General features: G+C 41.5%; 1 protein-coding gene across 5 annotated transcripts in view; it reads left to right on the top strand.

The window, feature by feature from the left end:
- CCNY (cyclin Y) overlaps positions 1-21,810 on the top strand; it is a 235,617-nt gene that overhangs the window by 169,506 nt on the left and 44,301 nt on the right. For all 5 annotated transcript variants that reach the window (XM_032774274.2, XM_075062219.1, XM_075062216.1 and 2 more), the window contains 4 exons: positions 12,452-12,552; positions 18,449-18,484; positions 21,259-21,316; positions 21,423-21,542. In XM_032774274.2, coding sequence (XP_032630165.1) covers positions 12,452-12,552; positions 18,449-18,484; positions 21,259-21,316; positions 21,423-21,542 — 315 coding nt within the window. The remainder of the gene's footprint in view (positions 1-12,451; positions 12,553-18,448; positions 18,485-21,258; positions 21,317-21,422; positions 21,543-21,810) is intronic.

The raw sequence follows: 21,810 nt of genomic DNA, 5'->3' as shown, positions 1-21,810 counted from the left end.
ATATCAGTGTTCTACCTTAATATATTTTTACCAAATCTCTATTGTAAATTGGAAAATTAAGAATTTTCTTGACAGCTGTTTCTTTCTTGCTGAAAGTTTCCCCTACCTACCAGTTTTTGCCCTTATAGATGAGTAACCACTCCATAGGAGTTAGCTATGCTTCATATGCTTAAGAACATAAGGGCCAAGTGGCCTAAATGTTCAAAAGTGGCCTGTGGTTTTGGAGATTCCTCAGCTGGTGAGTGCTGAACTTCAGAAACTCAGGCTCGATTTTCATGGGTACTGAATAACCATAACTCCAACTGAAGTCAGGGGTAGCTGAGTGTGCTCAGCACCTCCTTAAATAATCAAGCTTCAGATTTCTAAAGTTGGGAACGCAGAACTGGAGATCACGCTTGCAAATGTTGCTTCGGTACTTCTAAACGTAGTAACCTAAGGTGGCTCCTAGATTTTTAAGGCCAGAAGGAACTATTATGATCTAGTCTGATCTCCTTATTTGAAGTGTCAGGAAGTAAATAGCTTACGATACTGCAACTTGCCAACAGCTGTATGTGGCAAATTAAAGATAGTATTTAAGGGTAAAGCCAATATTGTTGCAGTGTACTCTATCGATTACTTAGTCTCTCTGGCACCAGGCTCCTCTTTCCATGCTCATTAAGGCATGTTTCTAAGAGGAGTTGGCTTTGTTTGGCACCATAATAAGTAATCTGTTTCCTGACTGACTTACCCAGGGAACAGGCAAGAGGACATAAACGCTGGGTGGTTGTTTTGCTTCCCTTGTACAAAAGCTACTTGTCACAATACAGAGGAAAGCGCTCCTTTCTTGCAAGTTATTTCTCCCCAAGATCATTATTAGGTTTTAAAATTTCTACATGTACTTATTCTCCTTTTGTGACATATAACCAGGAAGATTGGCACCTAGAATATTGTTGTTTTCTGTACACCCTTTTAATAGTTGGATCTAGTATAGTGGCTCCCTACCTTTCCAGACTGCTGTACCTGTTTCAGGAGTTGAATTTTTCTCACTTAAAAACTATTTGCTTACAAAATTAGACATAAAAATACAGCCCACGACTACTGAAAAATTGCTGACCTTCTCATTTTTACCATGCAATTCTAAAGAAATCAATTGGAATATAAATATTTTGCTTATATTGCAGTGTATGGTATATAGACCAGTATAAACAAGTATGAAATTTTAGTTTGTACTGAATTCGCTAGTCCTTTTTATGTAGCCTGTTGTAAAAGTAGGCAGATATCTAGATGAGTTCATGTACCCCGTGGAACACCTCTGATTACACTCCGGAACACCCGTGATTATCCCCCAAGGTACATGTACTCCTGGCTGAGAACCACTGATCTACTAATTAGTGTTGAACATCTCCCATGAGTTCAGGTATGCCAAGTAAGCGGCGGTCAGAAAAAGAAATCATGGGAAATGCAATTTTTCTATTCAGTTTTAGTTTTTTATAATAAAACATGTAGGTTTTTACACAGAATGTGATTTTAATTCAGTAGCTTTGTAGTAATGGCTCCTTTTTGTTGTCATGTTTAGCAAACTGTCACAGTTTCCTGAAGTAGTTTTCTGGCATGTTAGTTGCAATATTATCAAACGGCCAATTTTGCTTCTTTTGATCTGGTTTCCTGTTGTCTCTTCACTTCAAATGCACCTTTTCAGCATACTCACTAGCATACTCTTTTATAAAGTACTTTTGCAGAGTGAATCATTTCCTTTTACCCCAACACTAACAGTGGGATCTAAAATTACTGTCATTTACTGAACTTTGTCTGGTGTAGGTAGCTGAAGAGGTTTTTTTGTACCTTGTCATTAATTGGGCTTGAAGGATCCAACAACTGTTAATGGTTTGTTTTTTTTAAAAAACAATTAAAATAAAGAGATGATTGCTCCGGGATAGCAGTCTGTCCCACACCCTTCCCCAAAAAGACACCGAGATGACTTGATTTAGGATTGTGCTGAATTCCATATACCACTCAAATGCTCACCTAAGTGAGAATTTTTAGAATAAGCTGCTAACAAGGGAGGTAAGTCACCTTGTATTAGCTGCTCATGTTTTCCTCCAGCCAATTCTTATCTCAAGCATTTGCAGCTGATTCTGTCTTCCTTTCGGACTGAATTGATGATCAAGATTTTTGTTATGTCTTTAATGCTTCTCCATTGTTGGCTTGTATTGTCTTTTAATTTGCTATCTGTCTCAACTTACTAAATTTGTGACTAAGGTCTGGCCTACACTACAGACCTATATCAGTGTAACTACATGGCTCGAGTGAAAAATCCACATCCCTGAGCAATGTAGAGCTTGGCTATACTTGTGAGTTAGTGTGCAATAAAGGAACCCCGTGTGCTCAAGCTCACTCCCCATCCACACTGGGAGGGCACATAATGCACTCTACTCTGTAGCTAGAGTGCTCCAGGTACTCCACCTCGGCAAGAGGAATAACGTTTGCTGCGCCGCCGCTGGAGCACTGTGGCGCCAGTGCGAACGAGGTGTTGCATTACTGCGCTCTGATCGGCCTCCACAAATGTCCCATAATCCCCTTAAGTCAATTCTTGTCATCATTTTGAATCGCTGCAGGAATGCGGAAGTGCCTTTGAAAGCTCTATTTCTGACAGCCGGCTGCTTATCTGCTCCCAGACAAATCAGCCATTACTGTGGAATGCTGTGTATGGGGGGCGGGGGTCTGCTGCTGTCTGAACCCCCCAAAAACCCACTTTCTCCCCCCACATACACACAACACGCTCCCTGTCACACTCCACACACACCCCCAATTTGAAAAGCACATTGCAGTCACTTGCATGCTGAGATAGCTGCCTATAATGCACCACTCCCAACACCACTGCAGGTGCTGCAAGTGTGGCCACGCCAGTGCGCGTGAAGCTGTCAGTTTTGACAGACTGTAGTGCTTTCCCTACTGTGCTCTTCGAAGGCCAGTTAAACTCAAAGCACTCTACATCTGCAAGTATAGCCATGCCCGTAGTTATACCCACCTAACGCCTAGTGTAGATAGCACTATGGCGGCAGGAGAGCTTCTCCCACTCAGACAGCTTCTGCTTTTCGGGGAGGTGAGTTAACCATGCTGACAGGAGAGCTCTCTCCCATCAGTATAAAGCATCTTCATTAAAGCACTACAGTGGTGTAGCTGCATCATTTAATGTAGACTTGCCCTTTGTCAAACTACTCGAGGAGAGAAAAAGATGCTGGCATTTCCTCTTCACTCATGGAGAGATTACATTAGTGTGTCTGCCTTCAGAAGGAAGGCGAAAAGGAGGGCATTTGTGTGTGTGTGTGTGCAGTAGCTGACTTGGAAAGAAGGGGATTTTTGTTTTCTGTGTCAAGCTGGATGTGGAGGGTTTTTCCTCTCTGGAGGTCGTGAAAATGCTCCACTTTATAAAGATCTTTCTCTCTTCTACTCTGACAATACACATTCTAATCTTAGTTTTAGGAGCAGTAGCATCCTAAAAATAACTCCCTTTTCCATAAGGGAACTATTTCTAAAGGAGGAATTATCCTCAGTGGAAGAAGATGCAACATTTCTCGTAAGCATCTTTTAGATTGTAAAGTTTGGATCACCCTTATGCTTTGTAATAACAAGATGATGCTGGAGGGGATTGCTTGATGGTCTTAACATTGACTTCTACCACCTAGACTCTCTGCAACTACAGTTCAAATCCCAGCAGGCTTTTCTCACCTGTTTATCCTTCCAAGGTGGATGTACTACATTCCAAATGCAATTATGTTGCGTGTGTGTTGTCCTGAGCAAAATTTCATCTCTTTGCTATTGTGCACTTTGCTGCCACTGTCCATTTCAGAAGTGGATGTTTTCCAATGCCCTGATCCTTTAATCTGATCCACACAGGTAGACTCTTGTACCCATGTGAAGCCCCACTAACTTCATTGGGATTCTGTGTGATTGCAAGGGTCCTGTCTGGATTACATGCAGGATCTACTTCACTGGGGTACTTGTGCTTAAAATTAGGCATGTGCTTAGGTACCATGCTGAACTGGGGCCATAGTTTGTAAAGCAGTTTGATCCTTTGGAATGAAAAGCAGGGTTTAACTGAAATATTACTGTGATTTATTATCTGGAATGCCCAAGGCCAACAATCACTGTGGAAGTTTATAATGCCAGTTCAAATATTGTGTGCCTGTCTCCTTAAAATTTTTGTTTTAGTATTATGTATTTAAAGAGAAGAGCAATACTTACTGGAAGATGGATTTGAGACTCCTGAGAGGCTACTGCACTTCCTTCTGTAGAGACTGCCTAACCTGCTCCTTACCTGTGCAAGATGCAGATCTTCACCTCATCCACTTGCCCACCAACCAGGAACCTGAATGTCATTTTGATGTGAAATGAAAAACTTTGTGAAGGGTAAAATATTAGAATGTATCTGTCAGTTGTGTTTGACTCACCATTTTAAAAAGTGGAAGAGTAGCACATGTAGTAGTCCTTAAAGAAGTTACTGAGTATTAATTGCTGTACTGGGAGTATAGCAAAGGCCCTCTGCTGTTGCACAACCAGGGTTGGCTCTGGCTTTTTTGCTGCCCCAAGCAAAAAAAAAAAAAGAAAAAAGAAAAAAACCCTGCGGCGTGGACGGAATGGCAAAGCAGGATTTAAAAAAAAACAAACAAAACTCTGTGAGGTGGCTGGAGCCAGGGTGCAGGGGGACTCCCTGAGCTGCAGATGTGCCCCGGCTAGCAGGGAGAAGGGGGGCGAGAGAGAAGGGTGGCGGCCAGGGCTTCAGCAGGGCACTTGCCACGCGGCCCTGACCACCGTGCCGCCTGCTGGGCGGGCTCCGTACCACTCCAGTCGGCGGGGAGGGAAGGATGCGGACTGCCGGGCTTGCTGCAGACCTGGCACTGGCTGGGGCAGACCGAGTGTACAGCCTGCTCCCAGCAGAGCTCTCCCCTCCTCCGCGCCGCCGCCCCCTACAGGGTGGCCAGATCAGTGAACCAAAAAAAAAAAGCGCATCTGTGCCGCCCTAGGATTGGGCAGAATGCCGCGCTGTAGAATCTGTCACCCCAAGCACAAGCTTGCTTGCTTCAGAAGTGCATCATCTGACCTGTGAAATAGGCCTCCAAAACAATTCTTTACCAATTCCTTCAACCTGCATTTGCTAGTTGTGGGTTAGAAAATAACCTAATGCTATTTGAGGCCTTCCTTAACTGTAGGGCCTAGGTTTCAGTCTCTGGAGACCTGTGGTATTTTATTGTAGAGAGGGAGGGGCTAGCCCCTCCCCCCCCCCCAATTGAGATAGCAATTACTGTCCCATTAATATGCTGATTTCAGTCCAGTTTTACCCTTCGCTCTCCCTTTCTGCAAGTCACAGTATCACGTTTTTAAACGTTTAGGAATCTGGTTCATCTTTGACCTAAAGCAGTTCTGTTTCTTAGTAATCTACTGCACAGAGCTTCACAGCGCTCCGGGCAAGCATCACCAGTAGTGCTGACTTGTGAGTTGTGCTACTGGTCCCCTCCTAACATTCTGTAAAAAGTAAGTGGAAAAAAAAAGATTGTAATATCACATTTAGAACTGTTCCCTAACAGGACTCAGAGCTCCCTCTTTCTTCATCCGGGCATTTTCTTAAAGATGGGTTGGGACACTGCTTCATTTTACATACCTTACGGTGAGCTGTCATGCACTTCTGAATGGTTAAAAGCTAGAAATCAAGCTTCAGCAATCTATTGCTACCTGGAATATAAACCTTGTTCGTCATTATCTTTGTCTTCACTGCTTTGTCTGTAGGTCAGTCTTCCTGTTTTGTCTTTAAGTACGAGAGGCTCTTATTTTAGCACCTAGTGCGGGAGCTCACTGCCCAGTTTAGGTTATTTTTCTTTCCTGGTACTCCTTAATGTTTTTTTTTAAGACTGTACCCAAAATTGACCATGTAAAACACAGAGTTATACTTTCCATCTATCTACCTCCTGCCTTCCCTAAAGAGTGGCTTTGGCAAACCCTAGATGTGGTTAGGGCCTTGTAGTTCCACCTCCACGTAACACCAAAACTCAGGTTTACTAAATCCTTCTTTGTGTTTTTTCAAGGCCACAAGAAGGGACAAAGTGCCTACTATTGATCTGTTAATCTAGGCTTATATTGTGCTCACCTCCGTGGATCTGAGCCCTTGACTAAATGGATCCAACTATGCATTAAATTGTGTTTGTTTATATAGCCAAAGGACGTCCATGTCCTCTGCAGGAGACAACTCGTTCCTCTGGCAGGTTGAAGTTCTCCTGCTGAGAGACCGTCTTGTTTTAGGAAGCCATCTGACGATTTGCTGGCACATTTATCATTTATGTTATGGGGATGAGTGCCTTCTCACAGATTCATTGGGACTGTAGCAGTTCGATGTTCCTTTTAATTGAAACGCTTTTGGCACCTTTTTTGGTAAAACCTATGTTTTCCATGAGTGTTTAATTTCAACATGAAATCAGTTACGTGCTGAAATAGCAGCGATATCCTCAGCTCAGGAGCAAATTGTTATCAGTGCAAATTATAGGTGGTTCTTCCACTATGTGTCAATGTGAATCCCACTGTGAGTAGGCATGTGCCTTGTATACAAGATTAGAATTTTTTGAACAGCAGCATCCTTCAGGGCCATACATGCACCCATGTGCTCCTGTATGAAAGGAGAGAGGGCTGGGTCATCACGATCTCCTTTACCACCTGTGGCAGCAAGATGGAACCTGGTGAATGTCTGACCTGCTAGGTCTTTTTGCCTTTGGCTAAATTTCTTCACACTCTTCATAAAGCCTTCAAAACTCTTCTGATTCTTTGACATACAGCCTCCATGAATGATACTGACCTGTCTGGAGGGAATATTTACAGGACAAACTTCCCAACGCGGGGCTTCTCAACATGATAGATTAGAAACCTGGAGGCTTCAAGCCCTACCCATCCTGCGATGGGCTAATTCCATTGAAAGATTCACAAAGCAGGTGCCTCTTCAGCTTAGGGAGATTTCTGCATACCAAGACGTTGCTCATTGTGCCTTTTGTTCTCCATAATAATGCACAAGTCATGAGACACTCAGTCGAAGCCTCGCCTCCTTGAAGCAATCTATAAAGATCTCTTTGGATCCTGAGGAGATGAGTTCCAGTGTCCAGACGGCAGACAAGCCAGCTTCATCCAGTTCCCTGTCTGGTAGGCAGGTGACTCCAAAGAGAAGATGCGTAGAGACCTGGCATTAGTGCCAGTACCGAAACTGGCACTACAAACACCACTGGAACTGAAGCTGACGCCAGCACTGAAGTCCAGCTCTGAAAGGCACAGAGGCAGATGCCAAACAAAGCTTTGTGTTCCCATAAAGACAGGCCACTTAAGGTCTCAGGGGAAAGCCACCAAGTCTCCCGTGGTGTCAAGGGCTGGTGATAAGCAGCAGCCTGTGGCACAGAGGGAGTCTTCTCCAGCAGTGATTTGAGCTCTGTCATTGCAGCTTGTACCACTGGGGAAACCAGGGCTGTCATCAGTACCAAGACACCTGCTGATACTGATGCCAACCCTGGTACTGAGAGTGCTGTATACCTCGGCACCACCAACAGAGGTGGTTTGTTCCTCTTCTCGGTCACCAGGACATATGTTCTTCCCATCTTCAAGCAAAGGGCACTCTCTGAAATCTGTGTTCAGTATCACTGAAAAATCTGCCAGTTCTTCCTCTGGACTCAGTCACCTGTGCAGCAGGAATGGCATTAGACTGGCTGATAGCAAACAACCCGGCCATACTGCTACAGTAAGTGCCATGGTCCTGTTGGGCCTACTGGGATCTTGCCTCACAGGGCTCTGGAGCTGTCTCCAGCAGATTTGAGAAAGAGGTCACTCTCCCTATCTGCATCTGTGGCCAGACCATCAGACCAGGAAGACCCAGACCCTGGGACAGAGCAAAAGCGGCGTCCTGTTTCACTATCAAAGGATGCCTTTGGCACCGATGACTTCGTAATTTCAGGAGCTCTTTTTAAGAATTGCTGAGACTATAGGTATGGGGACTTCAGTCTTGCAGAAATTGCAAAGGTGTTTGATATTTGACAATCCCTAGCTCGACCAGGTGCATCCTCTCCATAAATGAGGGGCTGCTCAACCCAGCCAAGGCCTTGTGGCAAACACAATTCTAACTGCAAAACAGGTAGAGGAATGTGCTAGGTCCCTCAGTCTGCTTCTAAATATGTTTGTGCCCCCACCCCAGTCTGGGTTGTCATGGCCAAACTCAAACATTTTAAATCAAAGAAAAGTACTTCTAAGGATAAGGACCCAAAGGGGATTGAGCTGTTTGGGAGAAAATCTTACTGCTCTACCTCTTTACAACTCTGAGTGGCAAATTACAAAGCCTTACTGGACAAATATGACTTTTTTGACTTGAGACAGAGTGAAAACTTTCTCTCAACTTCTGCATGACAGGAAGGAGGAACTCCTGGGATATAATCAAGAAAGGCCAATTGGTGGCCAGGATGGCTTTGCAGGGCACTTGAAAACCCTTGACACTGCAGCCTGATTTATGGTCACAGTGGTGGCTGTTCGGAACATCATGGTTCTAAGTATCAGGCATCCCTAGGGTGGTGTAGGTTACAATCAAGGACCGGCCCTTTGAGAGCATGGAATTACTGAGCAAGCACACTGACAGTGCTCTGTACTCTCTAAAAGATTCAAAGGTCACTATGGTCCCTCCTTGGGGATTTACTCTCTGACCTCATGCCACAAGCCATATGTCTTCAGCCCCGTGCTGTCCTATGACTTCTGGCAAGCTGAGGACCATACCACAAAGTTGTGCTTCAATAGGAGTCGCCAGCCTTCTTCCTCCTCTGCAGTGCATCCTGTCTCTCTGGCAGTCAGCAAATTTGATAGGACTGTTTGGAGCCACAACAGATCTAGTTTATAGGACACCCCTTTCGTAAGCAGACTTGGCCAATTCCCCCTTTCAATTCACACCCTATCTTGTTCCAGGATAACTTTCACATGTGGCCAAGTAGAGCTGGCCAACAAACTGTTCTCCTGTCTTATGAAAACTTGAGATTTTGAAAAATTTCCTGGTCTGCATCAGGTCAGAATGAGACCTTTTGATCTTTTTCACAGAAAGAGAGAGAGAGAGAGCGAGCAAGACTCACCCTGGAACAGTCAATAGCCTAGTGGTTAGGGCACTCACCTCGGATGTGAGACCCAGGTTCAGGTCCCAGCTCTACCTGAGTCAGACACTGACTTAAATGTCAGTCTCTCACATCCCAGGTGAGTGCCCTAACCAGTAGGCTATTGGCTATTCTGGGGCAAGGCTCTCTTTCTCTCTCTTGCCCTTTGATTTTTCCAAAAATTGCAAACCTTCCCTGACAAAAGTTTTTAGTAGAAACTGTTACATTCTTGTTTAAAGTTATGTTTTCAATAAATCAGCATTTTCCAACAAAAAAGTTTAATCCAAAAAAAAAATCCAAACCAGCTCTGTAAACAAGCCCTTACCTTATTGGAGAGGCTCTGTGCCTTCCAGTGACCTCTTGCTTAGACTAGGATGACAAAATGTGGAACCAAATATGTCTTTTTAAAGAGGGAGTTGGGAAAGACAGAGAATCCATTTTTTGGCATAGTAGTGGGGTCAGATGGCACTGCAGACTAGGAATTGGAAATGTTGCTCTGTCTTATGGATCTGATGTTCATATGTACAGAATAGTCGGTTCCTTTATGGTACTTTCAGAAATTCAGTGCTCACTAGCCCCATGCTAGAGCTTTGGTTTAGTACTTAGATGAAGTGTAAATACTGTTTACTTGTGTAAGCGTAAAGCAGTGGTGGCGTTATGACATTGCTTTCTTTTGTTACTTATTACAGTAGAAAAATCTGCTGAGTATATTTAGTTAATCCAATCCTATTTATCTTACATTTTATAACGGAAATGTTCTTTGACATGTAAAAAGTACAATTGGATTTTTCAAAGCCTTTTCTATTTTGTGGGGGAGTTGTGATACTGTTCTGTCTGTACATGTTCATTTTGTTCAGATACCAAATAACGGCCACTGCAAATGAGTCTGACTTGCTCTGGTTTTACTCCGGTCAGCAGTGAACATTATGGTTGTGAAATGCACTGAAGAACCTAATACAGATCTATGAAATAGCAGATAATGGGACAGAAGTTGTAAATCATGTGAAGCTTAGTCATTTCTTCCACATCCTGCAGCACCAGATAGTAGTATATTTTATGGTGTTGTCACTCTGAGTGCTTTCACTTTTTTTACCTCATGTATTACATATGTTAATAGCTTGGGTGTAGATGGATTAAAAGTTCCCAAATTAATGCCAAGTGTATTTCTGAATTCCCAGGTGATAACCTTTCCATAGTTAAGGTTGCTGCTAATTTGCTGCTGTATACCAGATTTTGCACCCTTTCTAAATCTCCTGAGAAAATATAAAGCAATCTGAAAATGTATAGGTGAAGTCAGGGGCCTGGATAGAGTTTGTGAGGAAGCTGTGAAATCATTTGAACAAAGATTTCCCAATACAAGCATTATAAATACCTGATCTGTTTCAAAGTTGCAAAAGTCTTCTAATGCTTTTGCCCAGACATAGGGGAAAACATACAATTTTTATCACTGGAATCGAGTTAGTGCATGTTACTAAAGAAGGTCCAGAACTTAAATGGGAAAAGTTATTAGGCCTTCATTTCAGAACTAGAGTGAGATAACACAGTGCTGGTGATGCATTTATAGCTCACAGGCACATTGCATAGACTGGATCTGGAAAGGAGCACTGAGATGGGAGTCAGGATACCATGGGGCAGATCCTTAGCTGGTACAAATCGGCATAGCTCCATTGAGTGAATTGTCTCTCTGACAATGCTGACCCATATCTCTTCCACTTAGTCACGGTGCCATGCAGAGAGAACAGGCCAGAGAAAACCAGTAGAAGGTCATTAACTGTGGGCTGCTAATGCTAAAAATTTTCTTTAGGGAGGCAAAGTGTAAGCTACCCTTAAACAGCTAATGGAAAAAAGCCCTTGGTGAAGAAAACCTCGCTTGAGGTTGGCACTCTTGCTAGCGATCACTAAGTTTCAGACTGGCTCCCTATGGCCACTGCTCTCCACCAAGTCTGAGTGCTGCTCAGATAGTGGTGAATCAGGGCTGAAGTTTTGTAGAAAGCAAATTTTCTATTTTAAAGAAAAAAGTCATTTTTGTTTTCATGTGTGTCAAGATTCCTTCCCTGCTCTGAACTTTAGGGTACAGATGTGGGGACCTGCATGGACACTTCTAAGCTTAATTACTAGCTTAGATCTGGTATCGCTGCCACCATCCAGAATTTTCAGTGTCTGGATCACTCCCTGTCCCCCCAAAACCTTCCCCTCCCTGGGTTGTCTTGAGGGACTTCACCAATTCCCTGGTGAACACAGATCCAAACCCCTTGGATCTTAAAACAAGGAAAAATCAATCAGGTATTAAGAAAAAAGGCTTTTCATTAAAGAAAAGAAAGGTAAAAGAAAACCCTCTGGGAGAGATTAGCATACCAGCTACTCTCACAGACAACAGATTTCAAACACAGAGGATGTTCCCCTGGGCACAAATATAGTTACACACACAAAAAAAATAATACCCATTTGATTCTCCCTCTAATTGCATAAGACAGGTTACAAAGAAATAAACATAAACCTATTTATTCCTTTCTAAAACTTACTACTCTGATAAGAGGCTGGTTCCTTGATCTTTTTCACTTCGGCTGAAACTGAAACTCTAAACAAAGGAGAAACTTCCCTCCTTCCTTTTGAAACATCTTGTTCCCCCATTGGTCCCTCTGGTCAGGTGTTAGCTAGGCTAGGTGAACTTTTTAATCCTTTACAGGTAAAAGAGGTATTAACCCTTAACCATCTGTTTATGACAGTATGTTTTATCTAGTGTTTGTCAGATTAACGTTCTTACATTTTCTCATACTTTTAAAATGTTTTGTGGGGGCCTTTTTGCTCTAAGCCTTCTGTTCGCCACGATATTTTCCTCTTGATTTTTCCCTTTCTCCCCCATTGTATAATCTTCAGTGCATTCTTCTTCTTCTCTCAAACTCTCCCCATTACCTGTTTCATGTCTATTTCTAAATCCTCTTTTGTCCTCTCTTTTCCACTGATGCACACTCTCCTGTTCCTTCTGGAATGAGGACCAGAGTGCAGAACTTGTTCATGTTTCTTTCTAAATGTGGATGGTGAAAGTTTTTTGGGAAGGCAGATGGGGTGGCACAGAATGAATTCTCAGGTTGGTGTTTAGATCACTTCTGGCTTTTTGTGCTTTCAAGAAAGAACCATTGGGTGGGGGAGGGATTGTTTTGATTTTTATATAGGATTGTTTTTGACATTTCTAAATTTCTTGAAGACATGATCAGCTTTGAGAAAGTGATTTTTCTTTCTCAGCTACTTAAGTGTGATGTCTCCTCAGAAAAAGATTTTTGTATTATATAATTGCCATTGTTCTTTTGCATGTTATTTCCTAGCATCCTCCTGGGCAATTGAGAAGGAAATACAGTTCCTGCTCCACTATTTTCCTGGATGACAGCACAGTCAGTCAACCAAATCTCAAGTATACAATTAAATGGTGGGTGGTGTTAAATTCTTTGACTTAAACATATATTTTATTATTTCCAAATAATTGCTAAGCAGGCACTGCAGAGACCAAGCTACAAAATAGTAGGTTTTTGTGTGTATGCAGTCATATATGGATGTATTGCAGAGGTAATGGGTGGGATTTTCTAAAGTTTTTTTTTTTTTATTATTACCAAGATTTTTTGATGCTCAGCTCCTTCTAGGGTCATGCCATAGCAATCCGCACTGCACTTGTTCTCACAAGAATGGAGTGACCAAGGATTTCAGTTGTACTCGTGATGAGTGAACAAGCCTCTGATTGGCTAGTTTGCTTTGAGTGAACACTCAAAAATTAAGATAGGTATTTGCTTATCCAGTACTTGTGAAATCCTATGAAAACATGCTCTTTTTCTAAGATTTTCAGAACTTCCTGCTTCTTTTGGGATTGGAAATATAGTACTTCCAGATTTGGCTTGCCCATTCAATGCAGGCAAGCACTGCACAGCAATGAGCTGACAATGGGCAGCTTTGTGTAGGGAGTGCCCTCTGGCTCATCTTCACATGGATTCTCAACATAGCCAGGTTAGTTACCATCTTCACTAGAAAATTTTGACATTTAGATTGAATGAGTGGAAATGCAGTTGGTGTTTGGAGTATTATTCTTTCCTCTCCACTCTGTACAGTGGAGGAAAAATGAGAGAGTAGATGGTCAAGCACCTTACATTGTTTAAAAAAAGTTCTTGTTTTGAATCCTGCTGAGATTCCAGTCATCTGTAGTATCTTTATCTTTGTGTATGCGCGTTTAATGTAAAGTGCATAGATATTTACGTAAAAGACCAGACATTCAGACTAATGTGTAGCATTGGTAGTCACTAACACATGTTGCATTTCTGTAAAAAGGCAGTTGCGCACAAGTTTCACAATAATGTCTCCTGCGTTATTTCTGCCTGTAATATATTGCCTTATGCTTCCCTCATTTTTTTTAAAAAATTGTATTAAAAAATAACATTAAAAGAACCAGAGGACAGAGGGGCAGCATATAGACCACTTTCTGTTCTTAAACATTACTGAACTAGGTCCTTGGCCCTTCCTCATTAATTTTTGTGCCACTCTAGTAGCGTCAACGGATTTAAAGCTGCCTCCTGGCAGTACTTGAGGATGCCTGTAGTTTAGAGGAATCCTCAGATGGTATAGGACTGGCTCCCTAGTGTAGGGGAGGGAGTGTGTCAGGGACGGGAGGGGGCAGAGCCAGAGCTATGTGCATTGTGGTAGTCCAGGCTGAGCCATTATCCACAGTGTAAATAAGAGTAGCCGTTTTGCTGCTTTAACTTTTATCAAGAGGCTGGATTGGCCCCGGCAAACTCTGGGATTGGATGGCTGGAAAGTTGAGGGAAGGCTACTTATGGTCACAAGCCCCTCCTATCCCAAATGCACTGATTGCTGATCTGATCCAATAGATTATTTTAAAACACACCAACATCCTAAATTAAAATATTCAGGGATCTGACTTAATCCACCGAAGTTAGGAAATGCAGACTCAGCCTTCGGACTACTTCATAGGTTTCCAAACAGTAGGTGTTTTTCTAGTCTGTGGGGTGATGTTTTATTACAAAGCCGCCCTTTAAGGGCTGCAGGTACGGCTGTGCTTTCAGATGTCACATACCACTCCACTGAAGTCAAATGGTATACGTAGATGTTCCTCAGGGCAGAATTTGGGCTGCATTTTTAGTCTTAACTCACAGTTACCTGAATTTTTTCAATCACATCAAATGATTAATTATCTTTCCTTTTCCCCCCCCCCTCCTGTGGGTGGGTGGACATGTGTTCAGTAAGCAAGGTGCACTGTCCAGGGAATATTTAGTACTTTTTACCATCTTTTTTGTTAAAAGTTGCAATTTTAGATATGGTCAAGCAGTTTAAATCTAGGAATTTCTGAAGTATCCGTCACCAATAGCTAAATTCTGTGTTGCCAAAGCAAAATACAGTTTGCAATATATGACATTCACCTTCATCTGAGGGAAAAAAAAATTGTATTTTCTACCATGTTCCTATTTTTCAGCTGCTTGTCACCTAGAATCATTTGAAATTCCACTAAGAGAAACATGCAGTATAGCTACAACCTGGTGTCTTCTCAACATGTGGGATGTCTGGCACATCACAGTTGTCTTATAAAAGTTCAGAGGGGAAACTGAAACAACTGATTAACTTTTTGTTAAATGAAGCCTGTCATAAATATAAAGGGAAGGGTAACAACCTTTATGTATGCAGTAACACAAAATCCCTCTTGGCCAGAGATACAGAATCACTTACCTGTAAGGGGTTAATCAGTTCAATTAACCTAGTTGGCACCTGACCAGAGGGACCAATGGGAAAGAAGATACTTTCAAATCAGGAAGCAGGGGGGTTGTTGGTGCTTGTTTTTTTTGTTGATTCCATCTCGAGACAAAGAGAGAAACCAGGCAGGTAAACCAGCTCCTAACAAGATCCTGAAATGATACATCTAAAATTACAGAAATTGTAAATAATAGCAAGGAAATGCGTTAGATTATCTTTCGTTTTAGCTTGTGACTTTTCCCTATGCTAAGAGGTAATTTGTAACTGAGAAGAAGAGTCAGAGGGGAATCCTCTGTGTTTTAATTTATTTTTATTTGCCCTATAAAGTTATCTTCCGTGCTGGTTTTGCAGGTATGATTTTTAGGTTTTTTTGTTGTTGTTTTTTTTCCCCAAATAAAATTCTTCTTTTAAGAACCTGATTGATTTTCAGAGCCCTGAAAAACAGGGATTTGGTCTGTGCTCACTTTGTTAACCTGTTGGTTGGTATATTATTCTCAAGCCACCAACACCCCCAGGAAAGGGGGTGAAGGGACTTCAGGGGATATTTTGGTAGGGAGAGAGGGCTCCAAGTGGCGCCTCCCTGAATGTTTGTTTTAATCACTTGGTGGTGGTAGCAATACCATCCAAGGACAAGGAATGGAATTTGTGCCTTGGGGAAGTTTTTAACCTAAGCTGGTGAAATATAAGGTTAGGGGGTCTTTCATGCGGGTCCCCACATCTGTACCCCAGAGTTCAGAGTGGGGATGGAACCCTGACATGGTGGCAGCATGGTGGGCTCATTTTGAACCAGAAGCACAGACCTTAGGATTTTAAAAGGACACTTTTTAGCTGAGAGCAGCTGGAGGCTTTTTTCTCTGCCTGAGGGCAGAGTAATTAAGTTCCTGCAAGAAAATTCACAAGCACAAAAAGTGGGAATGTGCTAGTAAAGTTTGTAGATGACACAAAGCTGGGAGATATTGCTAACACAGAGAAGGACCGGGATATCATACAGGAAGATCTGGATGACCTTGTAAACTGGAGTAATAGTAGTAGAATGAAATTTAATAGTGAAAAGTGCAAGGTCATGCATTTAGGGATTAATAACAAGAATTGTTATAAGCTGGGGATGCATCAGTTGGAAGTAACAGAGGAGGAGGAGAGGGACCTCAGAGTATTGGTTGATCACAGGATGACTATGGGCCGCCAATGTGATGTGGCCGTGAAAAAAGCTAATGCAGTCTTGGGAGGCATCAGGTGAGGTATTTCCAGTAGAGATAAGGAAGTGTTAGTACCGTTATGTAAGGCACTGGTGAGACCTCATTTGGAATACTGTGTGCAGTTCTGGTCTCCCATGTTTAAGAAGGATGAATTCAAACTGGAATAGGTACAGAGAAGGGATACTAGGATGATCCGAGGAATGGAAAACCTGTCTTATGAAAGGAGACTCAAAGAGCTTGGCTTGTTTAGCCTAACCAAAAGAAGGTTGAGGGAGGGATATGATTGCTCTTTATAAATAGATATGATTGCTCTCTATAAATACATCAGAGGGATAAAGAGGAATTATTTAAGCTCAGTACCAATGTGGACACAAGAACAAATGGATATAAACCGGCCATCAGGAAGTTTAGACTTGAAATTAGATGAAGGTTTCTAACCATTAGAGGAGTGAAGTTCTGGAACAGCCTTCCAAGGGGAGTAGTGGGGTCAAAAGACATATCTGGCTTTAAGACTAAGCTTGATAAGTTTAAGGAGGAGACGGTATGATGGGATGGCCTAATTTTGGCAATTAATTGATCTTTGTTTATTAGCAGGTAAATAGGCCCAATGGGATGTTAGATAGGGTGGGATCTGAGTTACTACAGAGAATTCTTTCCTGGATGTCTGGTTGGTGAGTCTTGCCCACATGCTCAGGGTTTAGCTGACTGCCATATTTGAGGTCGGGAAGGAATTTTCCTCCAGGGAAGATTTGGCAGAGGCCCTGGAGAATTTTCACCTTCCTCTGTAGTGTGGGGTACGGGTCACTTGCTGAAAGATTCTCTGCATCTTGAGGTCTTCAAACCACTATTTGAAGACTTCAGTAACTCAGACGTAGGTTAGGGGTTTGTTACAGAAGTGGGTGGGTGAGATTCTGTGGCCTGTGTTGTGCAGGAGGTCAGACTAGATGACCATAATGGTCCCTTCTGACCTTAAGTCTATGAATCTTGTTAGGAGCTGGTTTACCTGTTTGGTCTCTCTTGGTCCTGAGAGGGAACCAACAAAAAAAGCACCAACAAAACTGGTCTCTGCCCTCTCCACCTGCCCCGCCCCAATTTGAAAGCATCTTCTTTCCCCATTGATCCTTCTGGACAGGTGCCAACTTGATTAATTGAACTGATTAACCCCTTACAGGTAAGTGATTCTGTACCCCTGGCCAGGAGGGATTTACTGCGTACATAAAGGTGGTTATCCTTCCCTTTATATTTATGACTGAGCCTTTTATGTCAGACTCATTAAAAGAAAATACTAGACTAGCATGTAACAATGAATCATTGACAGAACAAATTGTCAATAAATAGGAACAATGAAGTCCCTCCTTCCTCTTTATTCCCCTGTTAGTTCTAGTGGCTGCTCAGGATGTTAGAACAAGTAGTTAGGTTGGTGGTTCTGCTTTGTCTTTTGGTGTTTACCTTCTGCAACTGTGGGGTTGTTCAGTCAGGAGCTGAAAACTGACAAATAATCTGAGGAAGCCATATTTTTTTGTTCTCAGGGATGAATTAGATCAGTTTGCCATATTTGCACACAATTAAAGTTTTGAACTGTCTGTGAAGACTTTCATGTTTAATTTTTTAGTTTGACTTTTAAGTAGAGAGCAAATATAAATGCTTGGCTGAGAGCAAGAAAAACGCATACTATAATGTTAAAATAAAATAAGTAACTTGTAAATTTATGCTTAATTAAAAGAAAAAAAAAAGCTTGGTATTTCAGTAGCTAAATTGGGAGACAGCCAAAATGTAATGGATTTAAAAGTAAAAATCACACAAGCCACTACAGGAGAAGTAATTCACATTAGCTTAGCAACATTGGCAAAACCACTGATCTACAAATGCAGTTGATAATAGCCTGAAGGTCCATGGAGGAGTTCATCCAGGGGTCTTACAAAAGCACTTTTATTAATGACTGACCTCTGTTTTACATTCCAGAGAATATCCAATCCTTCTAAGGCCTTATCTTGCATCTTTGAAGTCAATGAGAGTTTTGTCATTGACTTAAATGGGATTAGGCCTTTAAATAGAAGTCATGGTACGGAGTACATGAGATGAGGGGGGAGAAGGAAGACAGAATTTTATGGAAATGTGACTGACTCGATATGCAGAGTATGAATGTTCCATATGGCAATTTATCCACAGTGAAACGTGGACACTGTCTGCCAGCAAAATACTCCTAAATCAGTTTCAACAGTGTCTTTTACTATCTGGGCTTTGTGCTGTTTTAAATTTGTATGTGGGGGATGGGTGTCTGTGTGTGTGTGTCTGTGTGTGTGTGTGTGAGAGAGAGAGAGATGTATTTATAATCTTAAATTCGGTTCCAAGAGATTAACTCTATATTTTGCTTTACAGTGTAGCTCTTGCAATATATTACCACATCAAAAACAGGTATGTAAATAATGATTCTCCTATTAAAAAAATGTTCAGTGTTTCTTATTAATTTTTTCCCCCTTTGTTTATAGCTTCCCCTCACCCTGGGCTAAAGAGAGTTCTCTATAGATTATATTGCTTTTGTGGCAATAAATTGACAGTTTTAAAAAAATAATATTAATGATGACTAAGTGTGGTTCAAATTCATTGTAGTATTAGAAAATCTGGACTTCCGTTTAACCATTTTACTAGCACATACTATGGTCACTTACTAATAAAAAATAGTACAAATTACAACACACAAATCTAAACTGCGTCCTGCTGTGGCTTCTAGTTTGCCCTTTAGTAAAGGTTGCTTTAGGAACCATTGGGTCAGTGAGTAGTTCTGAGTTATCAGCAGTGATATGGCATGAAATAAAAACTCATATATAGTGCAATGGGAATGGCATTATAAATAAGTGAGTTAGCCTCAGGAGCAAAATTATTCACCAAAATAAGTGTGCCAATACCAGGTAATGTTTGTTTGGTTTTAGCTCGGGTGTGGTGACGATCAGGAAGAGGGCGAGAGAGAGATCTAGAAATCAACTATTCACTTCATACTGTTAGAGTTTATTTTTGTAAATTGACTATTTTTTTTTAACAATTCTGTTTTCTGAGAGCACCCTTTAAATGATTTTTCCTGAAATTGTTAGAAAGGGTTTTCAGCTTCCCTACTGAAGTTTGTTTTTAAACGGGTCTTTTCATTTGGGGAGGAAATGACTTAGGCTCCAATCCAACAAAACATTTAAACATGTGCTTACATTCAACCATGTGAATAATCTTGTTGAGTTCAATGGGCCTACTCACATGCTTAATGTTAAGGATGTACCTAAGTACCTGGGTGAATTTTGCATTGGGATCCACGAGCATTGAAGCTGGTGGGACTCTGTTTGCACAGGTGTGATGGTCTGCATTAGTAGGTACTTGTGCAGCCTCTACAGGGAAACACTTAAACTAACTTTTATAAAAGTGCTGTAAAGACCTGATCCAAAACCCATCAAAGGACTTTGGATTGAAACCTAAAAGTGCAAAGTAAACAAACTGGAAAAAATAGATGGGGAGTGGAAATCTTAGCTAATTTATTTCAGTTTATAGTAATCTGACTCTGCTCAGAATCCCACAGTCTTCAATGAGAGTGTAGCCTGTAACTATAGTAGGTAACAAGATAAGCATGGGTAAATGTTTACGTGATTGAGGCCTGAGGATCACCTCATGAATGTGATACTTGTCACATTCACCCTTCTTGGTGAGGGTTAGGTGGGTAAATGGGGATGGTTGTCTAGGATCACTTTTTTTTTTAAGTGACGCAACCAGACGAAAATATTTTCTGCTCTTGTTTTGATTTTGTACCTAAAGGGCATCAGTGCCAATCATCTGAGAGCTATGTGCACTGAACGTTTTCCTGTTGGGAAGCTTGACTGCGTCTTTCACTGTTCTAACTGAGAGGTGAATTTATCAAGAAAGAACTGGACTGTCTTCTGTAGATGTGCATTGATACACAACATGTTGTAAATGCGCCCTCTGCTGTACTCTTCAGAAACAGTTCTAGAAGTGAAGCTGTTGAAATCTCTATTACATTTTCTTAGAGAACAGACATGAAAGGATGGTCTATGACTCAAGATTAAAAGGACAATTTGAGGACAGCACTCCATTGTTCATGCTACTGTAACAGTAATAATTTGTTAAAAGTTCAGTTTCCCAGCCCCACAACCAAAAGTGAAGCAGCAGTGTATATAGGATTTATCAGTACTTGTCATGGTTGTTGGTTTACTAGCACAGTCCAGCTCCCATAGATGTCAATGGTCTGACTGTACTGGAAATTGAATCTGACCCCTGCTTTGCAAGAGAAGAAACTATTTAAGAAATATTTCATTCATTCTTTTTCTCTCCAGCACACTAGATTTACCCAAAACTAGATTACTTTCTAACTTCCCAAACTGTAATCAGGTGTTATAATAATATTTTCGAGAGAAACTATTGATAGATCAGACTAATCCTAGCTACATTTTTCCATAGTTAACCCAACTCTCTGACTGTATTGTTGTAATTGTCATCCCTTCTTCCCCCAATTTCTTTTTTTCATTGTTTGTTGTTCTCTGTTGCAACTTTCATTATATGTAGATTTTTAGCTCTGTCAAACAGGGACCGTGTCTCTCATTTGTGGAGTGCCTAACATGCCTTTGGGTGCTCAGAAAACAAAACAATAACAAAACACTTCAGACTTGATATTAAATACTTCACTCCCAGGAGCAGAGGTGAAAGTAAGCTGGTACACCCCAGTACAGCACCAGTTAAATATATTTTGTGATCTCAGATCCCCACTGAATATCCAAGCTATAACTTCCCTGAAAGTACATTCAACAGTCTCTGTTCAGGAGAAGCCCATGACCAGAATAGCAAGGATGCATCGAATAAAGGTTAAACTGTAATTAGAAAGCCACATGGAACAAAGCCTTGGGTTTTGACTACTGCTGTTGGTACAACCTCTTTTCTGATCATTAATATTTATTCCAAAATTACACAAAGTTCTTAACTTAAATAAATCAAATATTGTCAATGTCTGTGGAGTTACATCTAGTCTCTTGCTGTTCTTCAGTAAATGGGATTCGGTTGTAATACCAAAGTATAACCATCTTACAACCAAGATGGCCAGCACAAATCATGCTACAATTAATATGACTTGATTTAGCTTGTGAAAGGCATGCACAGTCTTATGCTGGCAGTGAAATTGCAGTGTTTCTCTCTCTTTTCAGGGACACAGATGGAAGGATGCTCTTAGATATTTTTGATGAAAACCTTCACCCCCTTTCGGTAAACTCATCTACCTTTTCTTGTCTTTTTCATGAGACAAAGTCCGCTGCCTTTCCCTGTGCCTGTGTTTTTGTTTGTCACCTGTTTGAAAATATTTCTTCCCCAGAAATCCGAAGTGCCCCCAGACTACGACAAACACGACCCAGAGCAGAAACAGATTTACCGCTTTGTTCGGACATTATTCAGTGCTGCTCAACTGACTGCTGAATGTGCCATTGTCACCCTGGTAAGTGTCTGGGAAATGACATCAATCATTCAACAGATCCACCCTTGTTTCTGTGCAGCTGTACAGAGCTGGACGTTGTTAGGAGTTGGTTCTCATCACACTTTGTGTAGAGACTAAGGAAGTTACTTCAGTTATTTTCGTGGAGAATAAATTAAATTATTGAAGTTATTACTCAAATTTTACAGGAGGCTGCATAGCATGTGTCATGGTCAGGTTTACATCTTGCTCATACAGCGTGATTATATTACAGGCCACTAATATAATACTC

This window comes from Chelonoidis abingdonii, chromosome 2 (assembly GCF_003597395.2).
Source record: "Chelonoidis abingdonii isolate Lonesome George chromosome 2, CheloAbing_2.0, whole genome shotgun sequence".
Taxonomy (NCBI): domain Eukaryota; kingdom Metazoa; phylum Chordata; order Testudines; family Testudinidae; genus Chelonoidis; species Chelonoidis abingdonii.
Note: the sequence above shows the minus strand (reverse complement) of the source record. Positions and strands in the feature narration are given on the sequence as shown.